This window comes from Lucilia sericata, unplaced genomic scaffold (genome assembly GCF_015586225.1).
Source record: "Lucilia sericata isolate MDLA Ls3-8-SP2 unplaced genomic scaffold, ASM1558622v1 Contig001047F_arrow, whole genome shotgun sequence".
In the NCBI taxonomy this organism is placed as follows: domain Eukaryota; kingdom Metazoa; phylum Arthropoda; class Insecta; order Diptera; family Calliphoridae; genus Lucilia; species Lucilia sericata.
In genome coordinates this window covers 1-20726 of record NW_023995026.1, presented here as the reverse complement: position 1 = coordinate 20726, position 20726 = coordinate 1, and the positions used below count along the sequence as shown (strand labels likewise).

The 20726-nt window shown below is 31.6% G+C and overlaps 1 protein-coding gene across 1 annotated transcript; it reads right to left on the bottom strand.

Annotated features, from left to right (window-relative positions):
• Window positions 1-2820: 2820 nt before the first annotated feature.
• Window positions 2821-18923, bottom strand: LOC119609728. Its single transcript, XM_037964621.1, is given in 7 exon segments — window positions 2821-3699; window positions 3770-3972; window positions 4910-5297; window positions 5424-6419; window positions 10057-10508; window positions 18865-18905; window positions 18908-18923. Coding segments are annotated over 7 exon segments (2565 nt in total). The 3' UTR covers window positions 2821-3230.
• Between the last annotated feature and the right edge of the window lie 1803 nt (window positions 18924-20726).

The window sequence follows — 20726 nt, the reverse complement described above, 5'->3', positions numbered from 1 at the left end:
CACAGTTTGCAGTTTTAAATAATTGTTACTTAAACCTTTTCACGATCTTTTTTATATTTAATTATTTTATTTATTAATTTAAAACTTTAATTCCTTGAATTATTAATTTTATTAGAAAAAAGGAAAACAAAAATACATACAAAGAAAATATTCACAGCCTCTTCAGCATAATTACAGTAGGACCTTGATTAACCGTGATTCGATTATCCGGCAACATCAATTATCCGGGATGGAAAAATAAATTTTTTTGCATCAACTTAAGTTTATTTTGGATTGACTTAAATTTTTCTGCATCGTTTAACCGTTATTACCTCTATTATCCGTGATTATAAGCAAAATTCTATTTTTTAACAACCATGTACAATTAGAACAAATCTACTGTTTACTGTTTTATGACAAAATTATTATTTTTTATATTTTTGAAACATGTATGAATATAAAATCCTTGAATTATTTAGTTTTTATATAAATATAAATATTCATTTATTAATTAATAAAAATATCTATTAAAAAACTAGCCAAAATTGGCACTCAATTAACCGGGAAAATCGATTATACAGAATGCTTCCGGTCCCGACCATCACGGAAAATCGAGGTCCCACTGTATTACATAAAATTACGATTATTAAGATAAAACATTAAATATATATTGCAAAAATTCTTCTTATTACTTTTTTAGTTAGATCTTAAAAAATATAAATTTGATAAATTACATATTTGCGTTATTAAACGATAAAAATTATTACTAAATTACGTAAAACCATAAAAGGCAAATAAACTTAAAACCCAAAAACATCTGAATACGTGCAAAATTCAAATCATATAATATTTTTTTGCATATAATTTTAACAAACAAAAAAATCGTTCAATGTTAAAGTAAATTATCATAAATATTAAAAAATATATATTAAATAAAAAAATATTACATTATTACTTTTTTTATAACTACAACAAAAGAAAGAAAAATCGTTTTAAACATTAAATGACTTATGATTAAATGCATACAAAGTAATTTATCAAATTGGAACGATCGAGACGACGACATTAATGGCAAAAAATAAAAATTTTATTTAAAATTAAAATCAAATAATTTACAATAATAAACATAGTGGTTAAATAAATTATATATATAAAGTTTAAAGGTAGTATGTGTCACATTGTTCAAATATTTAATGTAATTGTTGTGATCAGATGTATAATCGTTAAATGTTGAAATGATCTTATCTAAGTAAGATCAAATAATTTAATAATATTTGTTTGTTTTAGTTTTAATTAAAGCTAGTTTAATTAAATTAATTTTCAAAATCAAAAAATAAATTTCGTGATCTCGTTATATTGTCAAATATTTGTACAATGTGAACTTACCTTAACAGTTGTGAGAAAAGAAAAATGTGCATAAGTAATTGCTTGATCAGTTGGCATTAATTTGGAGAGTTACAATGTGTTCGAAAAGTGTTAAATGTGGAAAAATAAAAGAACCTTTTGAAGATCGTTTTTCTGAGTTCAGAACCTGTAAATTCTTAATTTCATATAATCTCAACAACTTATAGAAGATATTTCCCGAAAGTTTTAAAAGATTTTATTCGAATAATTAAAGCAGGAATTATTGATTATAGCTCACGTCTTAAATCCATTTAGAGAGCAAATAGGAAATAGAACTGATCTAGAAATGATCTGGAGATGTACGAGAACTGAAATAGAACCGAACTAGAACTGTATGAGAAGTGAACTGAACTAGAACTGTATGAGAAGTGAACTGAACTAGAACTGAACTAGAGATGAACAAGAAATGAACTAGAACTGAACTAGAACTGAGCTAGAACTGAACTAGAACTGAACTAGAACTGAACTAGAACTGAACTAGAACTGAACTAGAACTGAACTAGAACTGAACTAGAACTGAACTAGAACTGAACTAGAACTGAACTAGAACTGAACTAGAACTGAACTAGAACTGAACTAGAACTGAACTAGAACTGAACTAGAACTGAACTAGAACTGAACTAGAACTGAACTAGAACTGAACTAGAACTGAACTAGAACTGAACTAGAACTGAACTAGAACTGAACTAGAACTGAACTGAACTGAACTAGAACTGGACTAGAACTGAGCTAGAACTGAACTAGAACTGAAGTAGAACTGAACTAGAACTGAACTAGAACTGAACTAGAACTGAACTAGAACTGAACTAGAACTGAACTAGAACTGAACTAGAACTGAACTAGAACTGAACTAGAACTGAACTAGAACTGAACTAGAACTGAACTAGAACTGAACTAGAACTGAACTAGAACTGAACTAGAACTTAACTAGAATTGAACTAGAACTGAACTAGAACTGAACTAGAACTGAACTAGAACTGAACTAGAACTGAACTAGAACTGAACTGGAACTGAACTAGAACTGTACTAGAACTGAACTAGAACTGAACTAGAACTGAACTAGAACTGAACTAGAACTGAACTAGAACTGAACTAGAACTGAACTAGAACTGAACTAGAACTGAACTAGAACTGAACTAGAACTGAACTAGAACTGAACTAGAACTGAACTAGAACTGAACTAGAACTGAACTAGAACTGAACTAGAACTGAACTAGAACTGAACTAGAACTGAACTAGAACTGAACTAGAACTGAACTAGAACTGAACTAGAACTGAACTAGAACTGAACTAGAACTGAACTAGAACTGAACTAGAACTGAACTAGAACTGAACTAGAACTGAACTGAACTAGAACTGAACTAGAACTGAACTAGAACTGAACTAGAGCTGAACTAGAACTGAACTAGAACAGAACTAGAACTTGAACTGAAGCAGAACTAGAAGAAGAGCTGAACTAGAACTGAACTAGAACAGAACTAGATCTGAACTTGAACTGAAGCAGAACTAGAAGAAACTCCCCCTTTTTATTGACAAATACATCAACCCATAACTAATTTACAAAAATCCCCACATTTTCACTTTCTTCCCAAACGAAAAAAACGTTTGTGGTTTACCGCTTAACGCCCTCATTGCAATTTTTAAGCACATAATTTTTCACTCACTGTACAAACACAGTTTTTTCAGTTTCTTTTAAAACATTTTCTACAAAAGGACTAAAATAAAAACCATAAATCATCTACAAAAACTACTTACTACACTTACACAAAAATGTACTACGAAATTGACTACGAGAGTATTGTTAGTTAATGATTTATTTCCCACATTGTAGTATTATTGCATTCTCTTTAGGCTGAACGTTGATGCATTTTACAATTGCCATTACAATTTATAACCGACCATACCCAGTCAACATAATTCGGAACTTTAGCATAAATACCAAATTTATTACGTTTCGCACAACCATCACCAAATGATGTTATGCCAAATATAGTCCAAGGATGATTAGGTTTTGTAGTATCACGACATAACAGAGGACCTCCTGAATCTCCCGCACACGTGTCGATGCGTCCTCTTTTGTGACCAGCACAAAACATATTTTTCGTTATGGTATAATCATGATAAACCGAACGACAATTATCCATGGGTATAATGGGTACTTCGGCTTGATGTAGTACACTAGTGCCGGCTATATCACGATTACGTCTTTTACCCCAACCTATGACAGTACAATCCATATTTTTCGGCAAAGGTTGATAGGGTCTGGGCAGACAAGAGAAACCTATCCAGGTAGTGCTGTTAATGGGTTTGGGTAGCCTGTAATGATAAACAAGAGTTGGATTTTTAGTTTTTTTGTTTTTAGATATTTGGGTTTAGGTTTACTTACTTTAATAGGGCCACATCACTATCCACCGTTTTCTTATCAAAGTTGGGGTGTTTGAAACTTTTCATCACTTTTACTTGTAGCTCGGTGCCATCTTCATAGTCCAAATTGTGTTCTCCTATGCGTACATATAATACCTTGCGCACACAATGGGCTGCCGTTAACACCCATTGAGGGGCTATCAAGGTGCCACCGCAAAAGGCTTCCTGGAAAGGGAAAAATATAGGAAATTAGTCCACAGATTAGTGTCTACATTCGAACTCCCTTTTACAAAATTGCACTAGAATTGAGTTCGAAAAACAGGTTCGTTTTATTGATAGCTTTGACGAAAGTAGGATCTAGGAATTTCTAAGTCATTCGCTGGCGATCGGAATTTTGGTGCCGATAATAACTTCTTTTGATTTCTATCGAGTTCATCGAGGAATAACACTTTCAGATGTTATCGTATCTACTAGGTTCAAGATTAATTTAAAATACTAATTGTTTGTTATTATCCAGTTATTTTCTTCGCAAAAGAATATTCTTATTCCAATGGCCGCAGTATCGAATGACCGACAGAGAAATCAAAATCATATAATGAAGCTGTTCATGCGAAAGAAAAGACGAACCGGTCCATTATCTTTTTGACCGGTCCGCTCTACGAGAGCGAGTACTGTGTTGTCTTCTTAAAATATGGATCTAAAAGATCCAGATAGATCTCACTTTGTAAAACAAAAATCTCGATATATCGAATATCAGAAAACTGAGGCTTCTTTATCAAGAAAGGCTTAAGTCAAAGGCTCGTCCCTAGAACACCTAATATTCGCTCTACAAGAGAGCAGACTGAAATGTCCGAAGAAACATTTGGTACTCTCGAGAAACACTGGACTCTCAAAGACAGCCCAAATAAGGGAGGAGTCTTTATCTCGACAACAATCGATCTCATCCAGATTAAGTTAAAAAATTAATCTGTACCGAAACTTGATTTTATTCGAAAAATTAAGGCTTGTTTACCTGGAAAACGTTAAGTCGGGAGCTGGTCTAACAAACCACCGCCTCAAATTTTCTGGCGCGTTCTCAATTTATATTCATGTTTAAAATGATCGACTGTCAAGTCTTATATTTCTTTCATACGATGAATATCAGACTGATTTCACAACTCACCTTATAACGATTAAAAATCGCCACTTGCCATGGCCACTCCCCTTTGCGTGCCGCCTTACCACCAATAATTTTCAGCATATTATACATGTTACGTTTATTACTACGTATCGGTGCAATGCCACATTTCAACTTCATAGGTGTATATTCGGGACCTCGATATCCCTTGCCATTCATAATGAAATCACTAAGGGTACCCCCAATAGAATTGGAAAGGGTGCCACCATCATCGTTAATATCACGGCGACGTGTTGCCACCGGTCTTAAGTCATATGTCGGCGATTTTTGTACCTGAGCCTGGAGCCATTGTTGGCAAAAGCTTCCCTCGGTATAACAGTAGGCTATCTCACGTAGAACCTCTCGACCACACTGCTCGCGAACACGACATTTTCTAAAGGAAGAGAGAAAACAAAGTTATTGTGAGGAACGACTTGATACATCTCATTTCCTTTTTCGTGTATTGGACCTATAACAAATTCGTTTAGGGGAATCTGATTTCAGAAATTTCCATACTCACTTATATCTTCTTGTCGTACACTTTGGCGAACATTTTGTCCAACGACTCCATTTCGAATAAATACGTCTGTGTTTTGGTATTAAATGATCTGGTGTTGCTCTCTCTTTAGAAGGTGACAAATTCGAAGTGTTAGCACCATCCTCGTCTACTGGATCCTCATATGAGACATCGACATCAGCATGTTCAGGACGACTTATATCGATGTCGAAATCTTCATACTGAAATACATCACCCTCAATCGCACCATCATCAAACACACCCACAGCCCCCTTAAGATTACGTCTTGAGTTCTGTCGGCCTTGACGATGACCAGAACCCTTAGATCTTTTCCTATCCCTCTGTCTCATCGAACGCACTTGACCTGGTGGAGTTGGTAGAAATTTTTGATTGCGTATAGATCTTACTTCACTACTAGAGGGTTCAAGAAATTCTTTTGAGGTACCCAAACCCAAATCTCTAAGATCATCTTGTTCTTGCTCTTTAGACGTTAAAACAACATCAGTTTCTCCATAATCTAAATAATCCTCAAATTCATTTAATTGAGGCTTCCGATTGCGTTGAGGTTTTCTTTTTCTCTTTGCCTTTATGACATAAAAGTCTGTCTCGTCACTGTGATCATCATTATCATCGTCGTAATGATTGCTGGTGTCATCTTTGAAATGAGATGTTTCGTGATGATCATCTTCGTCTTCGTCTTCATCAACGTATGGCGGATGAATTGTAACAGGATGATGTATGTTGTTCAAATCAGTGGGTAGTATGATTTCTGGTGTGGGTTGTTGTACCTCATGATGTGGCGGCTGATGAAGATGAGATTCTGGCTGTGTGATTGCACTTGTTGCTGAAACTGGTGCAGTGGCAGCTGCTGCTGCCGCATTGATTACAATTGTTGGTGGTGCACTGTTGATCTGTTGATGTTGTTGTTGCTGCTGCTGTTGTTGTTGTTGCTGTTGGACTGCATGTGGCGGTAGACTGCTTGACGTAGCGGGATGACATCTACAAATGTTAAAGGATTAAATAATGTTGAGACAAATTCTGAAATTTATAGATGTTGCAAACGCTTGAAGAATGTTTTGCATTTCAAAAAACGTAAATTTGTGGGTGGTAAACTATGCTACGATTTAACATTAATTTGGGTCACATTTGTATTAATATCATTTTTATTTCTTCACATCTTTTCCCTCACATTCCGTGACATTTAAATTATGATTTTATTATTTAACTCAAGAATGAACTTTTATAAAGTGGACAACAAAATCACAGCAGCAAGTTGTTGCTCTTACTGCTGCTGTAGCAAGTGGTCTTGTTACAGCAATACCACATGTCTAATCAACCATAAATTATAATTTATTGCTGCATTCCGAAGATAAATAGTTTGTTGCACAAAATCGAGATGAGATAAATGTGTTCGTTTTCTTCTCCAAAATTTTGTTGTTCAGATCATTGTTCAGCCCTACTAATTGTTAGAAGATTAATGTGACTTCTTAGAATATAGGGGAACGCATGTGTTGTGAAACGATTTACTGACCTGTTTAACAAAATTAGTTTAAGGATAATAAGGGAAATAGTGTTAAGAAAAGGTTAACTTTAAATGATCTCCATTGGAAAAAATATTTTTGAGCTATTTTTAAATCTGAATTATAGATTGATCTAATTCATAATCTGCACTATAGATTAGGTTATACTCTGAACCATAGACTGGGCTATACTCAGAACTATGGAGTGGACTGGTCTATACTTTGAACTATATACTAGAATTTAGTCTAGACTATAAAGAGGTCTATAGTCTGAACTATAGAGATATCTATAGTGTGAACTATAGAGAGATCTATACTCTGGACTATACCCTGATCTAGAGTTTGGACTATAGACTGATCTAGAGTCTGGACTACAGACTGATCTATAGTCTGCACTATAGACTGATCTATAGTCTGCGCTATACACTGATCTATATTCTGGACTACAGACCGATATATAGTCTGGATTATAGACTGATCTATTGTATGGATTATAGACTGATCTATAGTGTGGACTATAGACTGATCTAAAGTCTGAACTATATACAGATACAGATATACTGATCTGTAGTCTGGCCTATAGACTCTTCTATAGTCTGGACTATAGACTGATCTATAGTCTGGACTATAGACTGATCTATAGTCTGGACTATAGACTGATCTATAGTCTGGACTATAGACTGATCTATAGTCTGGACTATAGACTGATCTATAGTCTGGACTATAGACTGATCTATAGTCTGGACTATAGACTGATCTATAGTCTGGACTATAGACTGATCTATAGTCTGGACTATAGACTGATCTATAGTCTGGACTATAGACTGATCTATAGTCTGGACTGTAGACTGATCTATAGTCTGGACTATAGACTGATCTATAGTCTGGACTATAGACTGATCTATAGTCTGGACTATAGACTGATCTATAGTCTGGACTATAGACTGATCTATAGTCTAGACTATAGACTGATGTATAGACTGGAATATAGACTGATCTATAGTCTGGAATATAGACTGATCTATAGTCTGGAATGTAGTCTGGTCTATTGTTTGAACTATAGACTGATCTATAGTCTGGACTATAGACCGATCTATAGTCTGGACTATAGACCGATCTATAGTCTGGACTATAGACTGATCTATAGTCTGGACTATAGACTGATCTATAGTCTGGACTATAGACTGATCTATAGTCTGGACTATAGACTGATCTATAGTCTGGACTATAGACTGATCTATAGTCTGGACTATAGACTGATCTATAGTCTGGACTATAGACTGATCTATAGTCTGGACTATAGACTGATCTATAGTTTGGACTATAGACTGACCTACAGTCTGGACTATAGACTGATCTATAGTCTGGACTATAGACTGATCTATAGTCTGGACTATAGACTTATCTATAGTCTGGACTATAGACTCATCTATAGTCTGGAATATAGACTGATCTATAGTCTGGACTATAGCCTGATCTATAATCTGGACTGACCTATATTCAGGAATATATATCGATCTATATTCTGAATTATAGACTGACCTATATTCAGGAATATATATTGATCTATATTCTGGATTATAGACTGATCTATAGTCTGGAATATAGACTGATCTATTGTTTGAACTATAGACTGATCTATAGTGTGGACTATATACTGGTCTACAGTGTGAACTATAGGCTGATCTTTAGTCTGAACTATAGATTGATCTATAGTCTAATCTATAGAATAATCCATAGTCTGAACTATAAAATAGTCTAAAGTCGGAACTATAGACTAGCATATCGTCTAAACTATAGACTCGTCTATTCTCTGAACTATAGTGAAGTCTATCGTCTGAACTATAGACAAATCTATCGTCTGAACTATAGAGAGGTCTATCGTCTGAACTATAGAATGTCTATAGTCTGAACTACATATATATCTATGTACTCTAAACTGTAGATTGTTTTATATTCTGAGCTGTACATTGGTCTGTAATCTGAAGTATAGACTGATCTATAGTCTGAACTGATCTATAGTCTGAACTAGAGATTAGTCTGTAGTCTGAACTATAGATTGGTCTATAGACTGGTCAATACTCTGACCAGATTAATTTATATATATTCTAGTTTGAGGACTTCTAGATTGAATTCTATTATAGTATGGACTATATAAAACTTATTTTGTACATCCACTTTCTGCGTTCAATTTTATGATCTATCAATGCTCAGGTAAAGTTAAGTAATTATTTTTATTAGGTCCTCAGATTTCAATTTTCAGCCTCATATGATCAATATGTTTATTGGCTCTTTATTCCCTACGGGTTCTATAATTAGTAGAGAGTTTTTTTTTTTAATTTTTCTCATTTCAAATAGACTCTCCCTTTCGAATTCATAAAGGTAATTAGAAAAAAGTCTTATGGTCATTGTTCCATTTCATTTAATTTTGTTTATACAAAATTTTTACACTTCACTGATGTATGACACAATTTTCAGTGGTGGCACATTTAATTAATGCAATGCCAATGCCCTTCTTTTGTAAATACCCTATACCGAGGAAAATTATATATTTAGTTTATGCAAAGATCTGACAACACGATTTCTAAACTTAAGACTTACTAGGAATTCGAAAACATAGGTGCTACACAATAGGTTCTAAATTTCAAGCAGTCGGAGATCAGATTATTTCTAGTTACGGGTTCATGGCGGGAAATTTCGGTTCAGTCTCGAAATTTTTCGTATAAAAACCTGGAGGTAAAATAGTTACTTAGTAGTTAAAGCATTTAGGGTTGTTGTGTTCTTCCTTATCAGAGTCTCTGGAGGAAATCGAACTTACGATCTCCGGACTGACAGATTATCAACTAACCTAGGGTTTTTTGTTTGATATCGAATATCAATAGATATTTCGATCGATATCGTTTCCAGCTGGTTATGGAATTATATAGATTCATTCTCGTTCTATTTTAAGATGGACGTTAGATATAAAATGTGTTTCAAGATTTATTATGATTCGAGATATAAATTAGTCCCTTTTCACTTCTAGGGCACATTCCCTGTCGACCTTAAAACCCCTTAAAATTGATCTGTTTTTCTTTAAATTAATTGTGAACACATATAAAATATTTTCAACTTACCGCCAACATTTGCGCTCTTCTATGTGTTTAATATGACCGCATTTCCGTTTCGTTTTGCAATAACGCTCCCTACGTTGTACACACTCCGGCGAACAGGGTGTCCAAGCTGTCCAAGCAGAATATTGTAGACGATGGTGATGATGATGTCGGCGCGGCACCCATCTACTATGTGGACGATGATGATGTATACGATAATGACGACGTTCAGCTATTCGACCATTTCGATGCCACTGATGATACTGGCGTTTTTGGGCTGGTGATAGAGGTGGAGGTAGTGGTGGGCCACCAAATGGTAGACTGTGTCTTTTATGAAGTTGGTGTTGCTGAGAATGATGTTGTTGATAAAAAGGGTGTGCACTGGAAGAGCTTATTGCTGCTGTTAATGATGTTGGTGTTTGTAAATGACCTATTGAAGCATTAACTTCCGTTTTAGCCAATTGTACATGACTATTCTGTTAAGGGAAAGAGAGAAAGGGAAATATGTATATTTATGTTTTTTATTCAGAAAATTTTAACAAGATGATTTATGAATCACGTTTCTTTTATTTCTCTTTATGTCTATCAACTACACTTTTTTTATTTGATATGATACGATTTGCTATAAATGTTTCCTATAAGTGGTTTTATTGTGAACTTTTGTGCCATGTTTTTATTTGGTTCAACAACATCCATACCATTCCTAGGCAGTTGCTGTTGTTTATATAGTATTTTTTTCTTTTTGCCATTTCATTGTCTTGTGGTTTTTTGGCGGTGTCGTAAAGATGTCAATGTTATTTTTAACATGTTAAATTTATATATATATTTTTTTCTTATTTTCTTATATTTCTTGTGTGTGATTTGTTTATATCAAGTCATGTTGTCGTACCAAAAAGTGATATGATACCTTTAGTCTATGAATTTAATGGATGAATTCCCTGTTATTTCTTCTCTTCACAGTGTTACGTTTTGTGGTAAAAGTTTTTTTTTCAAAAGCTTCAGAAATTAGAACATAATAATATTTTTATAAACTGATCTATAAATTGGACTATATACTGATCTATAGTCAGGGCTAAAGTCTAACCTATAGACTAGACTATAATAGACTGATCTATAGTCTGGACTATAGACTGATCTATATACTGATTTATAGACTAATGTATAGACTGATTTATAGACTGATCTATAGACTTATCTATAGTCAGGACTATAGACTGATCTCTAGGCTGGACTATAGACTGATCTATAGTCTGGACTATAGACTGATCTATAGACTGATCTATGGTCTAGATTATAGACTGATCTATAGTTTGGACTATATACTGATCTATAGTCAGGGCTATAGTCTAACCTATAGTGTCATCTTTAGACTGATCTATAGTCTGGACTATAGACTGATCTATAGTCTGGACTATAGACTGATCTATCTACTGATCTATAGACTGATGTATAGACTGATCTGTAGTGATCTATAGTCAGGATCTATAGGCTGGACTATAGACTGATCTAAAGTCTGGACTATAGACTGTTCTATAGTTTAGAATATATACTGATCTATAGTCAAGGCTATAGTCTAACCTATAGTCTGATCTATGAACTGATCTATAATCTGAACTATAGAGTGATCTATAGTCTTGACTATGGACTGATCTATAGTCTGGACTATAGACTGATCTATAGTCTGGACTATAGCCTGATCTATAGTCTGGACTATAGACTTTTCTATAGTCAGAACTATAACTGATCTATAGTATGGACTATTGACTGTTCTATAGTCAGAACTATAACTGATCTATAGTCTGGGCTATAGACTGATCTATAGTCTGGAGTATAGACCATTCTATAGTCTGGACTATAGACTGATCCATAATCTGGACTATAGACTGATCTATAGTCTGGACTATAGACTGATCTATAGTCTGGACTATAGACTGATCTATAGTCTGGACTATAGACTGATATATATTCTGGATTATAGGCTGATCTATGGTCTGGAATATATACTGATCAATAGTCTGGACTATAGACTGATCTATATTCTGGACTATAGACTGATCTATATTCTGGACTATAGACTGATCTATAGTCTGGACTATGGACTGATCTATAGTCTGAACTATAGACTGATTTATAGTCTGGACTATAGACAGATCTATAGTCTGGACTGTAGACTGATCTATAGTCTGGACTATAGACAGATCTATAGTCTGGACTGTAGACTGATCTATAGTCTGGACTATAGGCTATAGTTTTCCACTTTAAAGATTCCTAATGCATTACAACAAAAACAACTTTCCCAAATCTATCCACTGTATCTCGTACAAATTGCACTCATATTGTATTGTCTTGTTAAAGATTTTTTTCTTTTCTTATTTATCTGGAAAAACATAAATCTTTATATGGACTCTTGTAGCGCTGCATTGCAGCTCTTCAAGTGCTAATGAACTTCTTTTCTTTTACTTTTTAAAGATGAACCAAACATTTCACCGTTTATATCTTTTGTTGTTCTTCATCTCCTGGTTTTATGATTCTATGACCAGTTTCTTCTTACATTATTGTGTCAAACGACAAATGATCTTTAAATTTGTCAAAAGTTTAGAGAGAAAAGAATTAAAAAGAAAAATTGTCATTAAACTATTGATCTTCTGGGGGAAATTATTACAAAACTAAAGCCAATGAAAAGTTGTATATATTACAAAATTTTATTTTAGTTTTCATTCTCGTAAAATAATTTTCTTAGAAAAAAATTAAAGGAAAGTCTTTAATTTGGGGAGCAATAAAAGAAGTGGGTCGGTTGTTGTGTTATGACTTCTTATGAGATTTTCTAGATATTTTAACTTTTGTATAAGATTAAACATTGCATTGGAATAAATAGAGTTAATAAAAAGTTAAATTTTAGTTAAAATTCTAGCTAGAACTACATTATCCGCTATTATCCATTTGTATCCGAATGAACTGAACAGCACACCCTTTAATTCTTAGTGTATTTTAGTTTCCTTCTAGCATTTCTTTCACTGATCTTTCCATCTGTTTACAATTTTTAGTACAAATCATAACAAAACTATCTGTCTGTCCGACTGTCTATTTACAAAAATCTATTTTTATTTTTCATTTGCAAAACAAACATGCTTCTCTTCGATCTGTTTCCCATTTTGGCATTACACTCGACTTTTTTTCCCCTCCATTCCAATTTTTTATATTTTTAAACTTTTGCAACAATAGAACAGGAGCGCCTCAATTTTTGAAGAGAATCTAAAAGATCTTAAAACTAATTGTTTCATCTGTTTATTTATATGGACAATTAGAAAAAATTTACTTTAATTAGTTGGGTGTCAAGATGAAATTAAACTACGTATCTGAAACTGACATATCAGATGAACTAAATAGACATCGGGAATGAAATTAACAGACATTGTAGACAAGACATGTGATTATGTTTATTGTTGAAGTTTTTTTGTGGTGTCTATCATTTTTTCTTAAAAAAAAACTACTTGAAACAGCAGAAAACTGTTTTAAAAAGAAAACTTTATTTTCGATCAGTTTTTTATAGAAAACTTTATCACCGATCAGTTTCTTATATAAAACTTTACAATCAATCGGTTTTCTAAAGGAAACTTCATTGTTGAGAAGTTTTCTATAGAAAACTTCATTGTCGAAGACTTCATCATCGATCAGTTTTTATAAAAAACTTTACCATCGACCAGTTTCTTATTTAAAATTTTACTATCGATCAGTTTTTTATAGAAAACTTTACTATCCATCAGGTTTTTATAGAAAATTTTATCATCGATTAGTTTTTTTTAGTGATAACTTCATCATCGATCAGTTTCTTATATAAAACTTTACTATCGATCAGTTTTTTATAGAAAATTTTATCATTGATCAGTTTCTCATATAAAACTTTATAGTCGATCAGTTTCTTATCTAAACCTTGTTTATAGATCAGTTTCTTATATAAAACTTTTCTATCGATCAGTTTTTTATAGAAAATTTCATCGTCGATCAGTTGCTTATATAAAACTTTACTGTCGATCAGTTATTTATAGAAAACTTCATCATTGATCAGTTTTCTATAGAAAACTTTATCATCGATCAGTTTTCTATAGAAAACTTTATCATCGATCAGTTTTCTATAGAAAACTTTATCATCGATCAGTTTTCTATAGAAAACTTTATCATCGATCAGTTTTCTATAGAAAACTTTATTATCGATCAGTTGTTTATATAAAACTTTACTATCGATCAGTTATTTATAGAAAACTTCATCATTGATCAGTTTTCTATAGAAAACTTCATCATCGATCAGTTTACTATAGAAAACTTTATCATCGATCAGTTTTCTATAGAAAACTTTATCATCGATGAGTTTTCTATAGAAAACTTTATCATCGATGAGTTTTCTATAGAAAACTTTATCATCGTTGAGTTTTCTATAGAAAACTTTATCATCGATGAGTTTTCTATATAAAACTTTATCATCGATGAGTTTTCTATAGAAAACTTTAGTTTTATATAGAAAACTTTATCATCGATCAGTTTTTTATATAAAACTTTATCATCAGTTTTCTATATAAAACTTCATCATCGATCAGTTTTTATAGTTTACTTTATCATCGATCCGTTTTCTATAGAAAACATTATCATCGATCAGTTTTCTATAGAAAACTTTACCATCGATCAGTTTCTATAGAAATCTTTATCATCGATCAGTTTTCTATAGAAATCTTTATCATCGATCAGTTTTCTATAGAAAATTTCATTATCGATCAGTTTTCTATAGAACATTTATCATCGATCAGTTTTCAGTTTCATCATTTTACATGGAAATTTTTATCATTGATCATTTATAATCGATCAGTTTTTTATATAAAACTTTATCATCAGTTTTCTATATAAAACTTCATCATCGATCAGTTTTTATAGTTTACTTTATCATCCATCAGTTTTCTATAGAAAACTTTTTCATCGATCAGTTTTCTATAGAAAACTTTACCATCGATCAGTTTTCTATAGAGAATTTCATCAGTCAGTTTTCTATAGAACATTTTATCATCGATCAGTTTTCTACAGAAAACTTTATCATCGATCAGTTTTCAGTTTCATCATTTTACATGGAAATTTTTATCATTGATCATTTATCATCGATCAGTTTTCTACAGAACATTTTATCATCGATCAGTTTTAAAATTTTCATTAAAATTAATATTTTATCATTGATCAGTATTCTATAAAAATTTCATAATTTGATCGGTATTCTGTTCATCTGTTCTACTTCCAAATCTTGATCTGTATCTTTAAACGTTTTTGCACCAATATTTTATTTCAAAAAGAATCTACCCAAAACAACACTTCCACGATGACTAATTTAAATTTGAGTTCTTTTATAAACATTCTAAATAAACATTCAATCAATTAAACAATTGAATACAATTGAATTTGATTTTAGATTTTTTTTCCTAAAAATAAAATTTCTATACATAATGACGTATACAGTTGAAGTTAGTTAGCTGCAGTTTACTAAATGACTAATTGAAAAGTTATTTGACTTCAATTATTGTCACATTCAATTTTAATTAGTTTTAAACAAATTTTAAAACTTAAACTATTTAGCCAATCATCAATATGTCGAAACCTTCAAATTGAAGGCAATTATTTCCGCATGATTTCATGAGAATTTCAAATATTTCAAGTTCAATTTCACAACTAAAGAACAAAAAAATTAAAAAAATACAATAGTTTTTTCCAAAAAGTTAAACAAAATTTTTAGTTAAATTGTTGAAAATTTATTTTTTTTTTTTTTGTTAAAATAAAATTTATTTTTTTTTTTTTTTTTTGAAATGATGACAGTTGGTTTGACACTTTATCTAAAGTTTTCATTAAAATATTTTGTAGTTTTTTGTTGGTTTTGTGTTTTTCTGACGTATGGTATGCATTTAAATATTGTAATTTTTGCTCTTGAGACATGTGTCACAAATTTAAATGATGTTATTTTCTGAGATTTTAAATATTTTGGTTAAAAAGTATTCGACTCTACTCTGGAGTGGACAACTGATTTGTTTATTTTTAAATAATACTTTAGAAAATATGAAAGGATCGTTTTATGGTATTTTGAATTATTCGATTATCGGAATATGACAGTTTTCTATAGAAAAAATACTTCATAATCTATTTAAAAAAAATTATCAAAGAATACTTCATAATCGATTTAAAAAAAAAGTTTTCTATACAAAACTATGTATATCAGCGATCAGTTTTCTATTAAAAACTTTATCATCGATCAGTTTTCTATAAAAAACTTTATTATCGATCAGTTGTCTATAGAAAACTTTATCATCGATCAGTTTTTATAGAAAACTTTATCATCGATCAGTTTTTATAGAAAACTTTATCATCGATCAGTTTTTATAGAAAACTTTATCATCGATCAATTCTCTATAGAAAACTTTATCATCGATCAGTTTTTTATAGAAAACTTTATAATAGATCAGTTGTCTATAGAACACTTTATCATAGATCAGTTGTCTATAGAAAACTTTACCATCGATAGTTTTCTATAGAAAACTTTATCATCGATAAGTTTTTATAGAAAACTTTATCATCGATCAATTTTCTATAAAAAACTTTATCATCGATCATTTGTCTATAGAAAACTTTATCATCGATCAGTTTTTATAGAAAACTTTATCATCGATCAGTTTTTATAGAAAACTTTATCATAGATCAGTTGTCTATAGAAAACTTTATTATCTATCAGTTTTATATAGAAAACTTATCATAGATCAGTCTTTTATAGAAAACTTTATCATAGATCAGTTGTCTATAGAAAACTTTATTATCGATCAGTTTTCTATAAAAAACTTTATCATCGATCAGTTGTCTATAGAAAACTTTACCATCGATCAGTTGTCTATAGAAAACTTTACCATCGATCGATCAGTCTTCTATAGAAAACTTTATCATCGATCAGTTGTCTATAGAAAACTTTATCATCGATCAGTTGTCTATAGAAAACTTTATCATCGATCAGTTGTCTATAGAAAACTTTATCATCGATCATTTTTCTATAGAAAACTTTATCATCAAACAGTTTTCTATAGAATACTTTATCATCGATCAGTTTTCTGTAGAATACTTTATCATCGATCAGTTGTCTATAGAAAACTTAATCATTGATCAGTTTTCTATAGAAAACTTTATCATCGATCAGATTTCTATAGAAAATTTTATCATCGTTCAGTTTTCTATAGAAAACTTCATCATCGATCAATTTTCTACAGAAATCTTTAACATCGATCAGTTCTCTATAGACAACTTTATCATAGATCAGTTTTCTACAGAAAAAAACTTTATTATCGATAAGTTTTCTATAGAAAACTTTATCATCAATCATTTTTTTTTTTTATAGGAAACTTTACTATTCCTATAAAAAAACTTATCATCGATCTGATGATCAGTTTTCTATAGAAAAATTTATCATTGATCGGTTTGTATAGTAAACTTAATCATTGATCGGTTTTCTATAAAAAACTTTATCATCGATCAGTTTCCTATAAAGAACTTTAACATCGATCAGTTTTCTGTAAAAAACTTTATAATCGATCAGTTCTTTAAAGAAAACTTCATTATTGATCTTTTTTTTTTTTTTTTTTTTGAGAAAAATTCATCATTAATCAAAAATTTCTATGGAAAACTTTAATGGTGATCATGCATCAGGTTTTGTTATGATGAATGATCTTTGAATGCTGATATCGAATTAGTTTCGTTTAAAAAATTTCATAATCGATTACCATTCTCATATCGATCCGATTGTTCCATTTAACTTTAAAATTATTATGGATCCATTATAAAGCTTTTTTATTCGATTCGATTAAAAAATTCACTCAAACTCCAGTATTACTTTACTTTTTATATTTATTTTAAGGATTTGTTAAAAGAAAAATATTGTACAGACAGTTGAAATCTTTATCCAATAAATTGTTGTAAAGATTAGCAAAATTATTATACTTCAAATAATTCTCTTGAAAAAGAACACACACTCAGTGGTCTTAGGAAGATTGTGGCAAAATTTTGTCATGAACAGGGAGGGGAGTTTCAGTGTTTAATGCAGTTTTAATAAAAACTTTTGACAAGTGAAGATTTCTTGGAGTAAATTTAGTTAAAACATATTAGGGAATATGTTTGCCATCTCTGCTTTCTGTGCAGCAGATGACGAAGTTGTTGACAAAGATGCGACAGTAGGAAGGAAAAGTACATTAGTTAAAGAACAAGAAAACCCCAGACAGTTGAAGTTTAAAACGATTTAATGCATCATGTAGCAAAGTGTTTATTCTTTTTATAGAGAAATTTATATATTTTTTTATTTTAAAAAAGATTTTAAGAAAATTGTAGAATTAGTGTCTCTTGTCTGTTTTTTTTTAGTTGACACTGGTTTTGTGTATTGACAGAAGTACAAACATTTTATCTTGGACTTCTGTCATAAAATCATAATATTGTTTTAATTAATTAAATATTAGCATGACACCAAATAGATTACAAAGGGACAGTCTGGTGATTGGTCTAAAGAAGAAAAAGTATTAAATGTTGAATAAAGCAATAACTCTAGCCATCCGCGACTGTAAACTGGGGGAGGTTAAAAGAGTCCTCGGTAATATATTCTTAAACTTCCCTATTATTTCAGCCTTTAAAATAATTCGTTTCATTTTGTTTTCTTGAAATTTTAATTTCAGGAAATTGCATTCAATTACCTTGAACTTATTCTCCATTAAAAATAACTAAACTAACTTAAAAATAATATTTGATTTATGATTTCAATTCAAATACAATTCGACTTACCTCAGATAATTTGAATATTTGCATTAAAGCCAATAACTTCAATAAAACTGCCAGTTCATGTTATAATACGATTTGACTGATGCTAATCAATCAATTATTTTTGTTTAAACAATTAACTTTTTTATAATACTCTGCTTTTATTAAAAGCAACCAGTCAAAAGCCATAACCAAAGCAAAGTAATTGATGGGAAACAGATCTGTAAAGGAATTGAAAAATAAATAATTAAAAATTTATTTCAAACCTCATATATTTAAGGATTCAATTTTTTTTCTGAAATTAAAATACAATTTGATTTTTTATTTTTTTTTTTTTTTTTGTTTTTTCTTAAAAGCCAAAAACCACTCAACTCTTTAGCTTTAATAATTAAACTGAACTAAATTATTCTTCATTTGTCTATGCGCGCACAAAAAAAAAACGCACTTTTTGAACAATTTAATCAAATTGTGTATTTTCGAAACATTGTACATTCATACAATTCCTAAAATTCAATGCAGATTTCAATATTTTTTTTCATATATATAGTTCTACTATTCTTTTGATGTTGATAATTAGTAAATAGAAAACGCACACAGCATTCATTAATTAAAATTATATTTAAGTATTTAGATACATTTTAATAATTGTTTGAAATAAACATGCTTACGAAGTAAGTGATCATTGCGATCATTAAGGTTTGAATGAGTAATGTGATGATTATGATGCGAGTGATCTCTCTCATCTGTATTTAATAATATTAAAAATTTATGCATTCAAACACCCACTGTGATTAAATGAAAATTTATTTTACTTTATTTTATATGTGGTTCAGATAATTTTTTAGAGTAAATGTCAGTCGGAAATTACCCACTAAAATATATAAAATCTAAATATTTTCTCGTTGCTTTGAAAGTCCCAATTGTAAGCTTTAGAAACTAGTATGATTTACAGACGATTCCAAACAGACAAATAGCAACACTGGAGCCATCCCTATGGGCAATTAACCCTCAATCTTTCAGACAGAAGTCTACGCAATTATCATCTGCATTAGATAATGTCTGAAAAGGAAACTGAGAGGCTTAAAAATATTTGTGATGTCGGGTAGTCAAGCGGCCCTCAAGGATTTACTATCATGTTTTACATCTCTAAATAAATTGGGTAGACATAACAAACTCACACTTTTTTGGGTACACGACCATGAAGGTCACTCTGGCAATGAAAGAGCAGATTGTCTGGCAAATAGGGACGCACGGCGCCTATTTATTGGACCAGAACCATACTTTACACTAAGGAAAAATGCCAATATCAGGACTCAGTCAAGAAGCCTCATAATGCTAATAAAAGGTAAATCCCAAGAGTGACCTAAGATTACTAACGGGACTTTATACCGGACACTGTGGACTTAGATACCACCAGTACAACAATGTGACGAGTTTATGTAGATTCTGTGAACTGCAGGATGAAACCTCCAAACTGTACTTTGTGACTGTCAGACACTATGGCCTCTCAGAGCGAGTATTCTGGAAGGCTCACTTATGTCGTCTAATCAAATATTCAATCTCCCACTGTCTAAAACATTAAGATCTCCAATGGTGAACCAAAGATAGATAGATAGATAGATAGATAGTAGATAGATAGATAGATAGATAGGATAGATAGTATAGATAGATAGATAGATAGATAGCTAGATAGATAGATAGATAGATAGCTCGCTAGCTCGCTCGCTCGTCGATCGCTCGCTCGATAGCTCTCTCGCTCGCTCGCTCGCTCGCTAGCTCGCTCGCTCTCGCGCTCGCTCGCTCGCTCGCTCGCTCGCTGCTCGCTCGCTCGCTCGCTCGCTCGCTCGCTCGCTCGCTCGCTCGCTCGCTCGCTCGCTCTCGCTCGC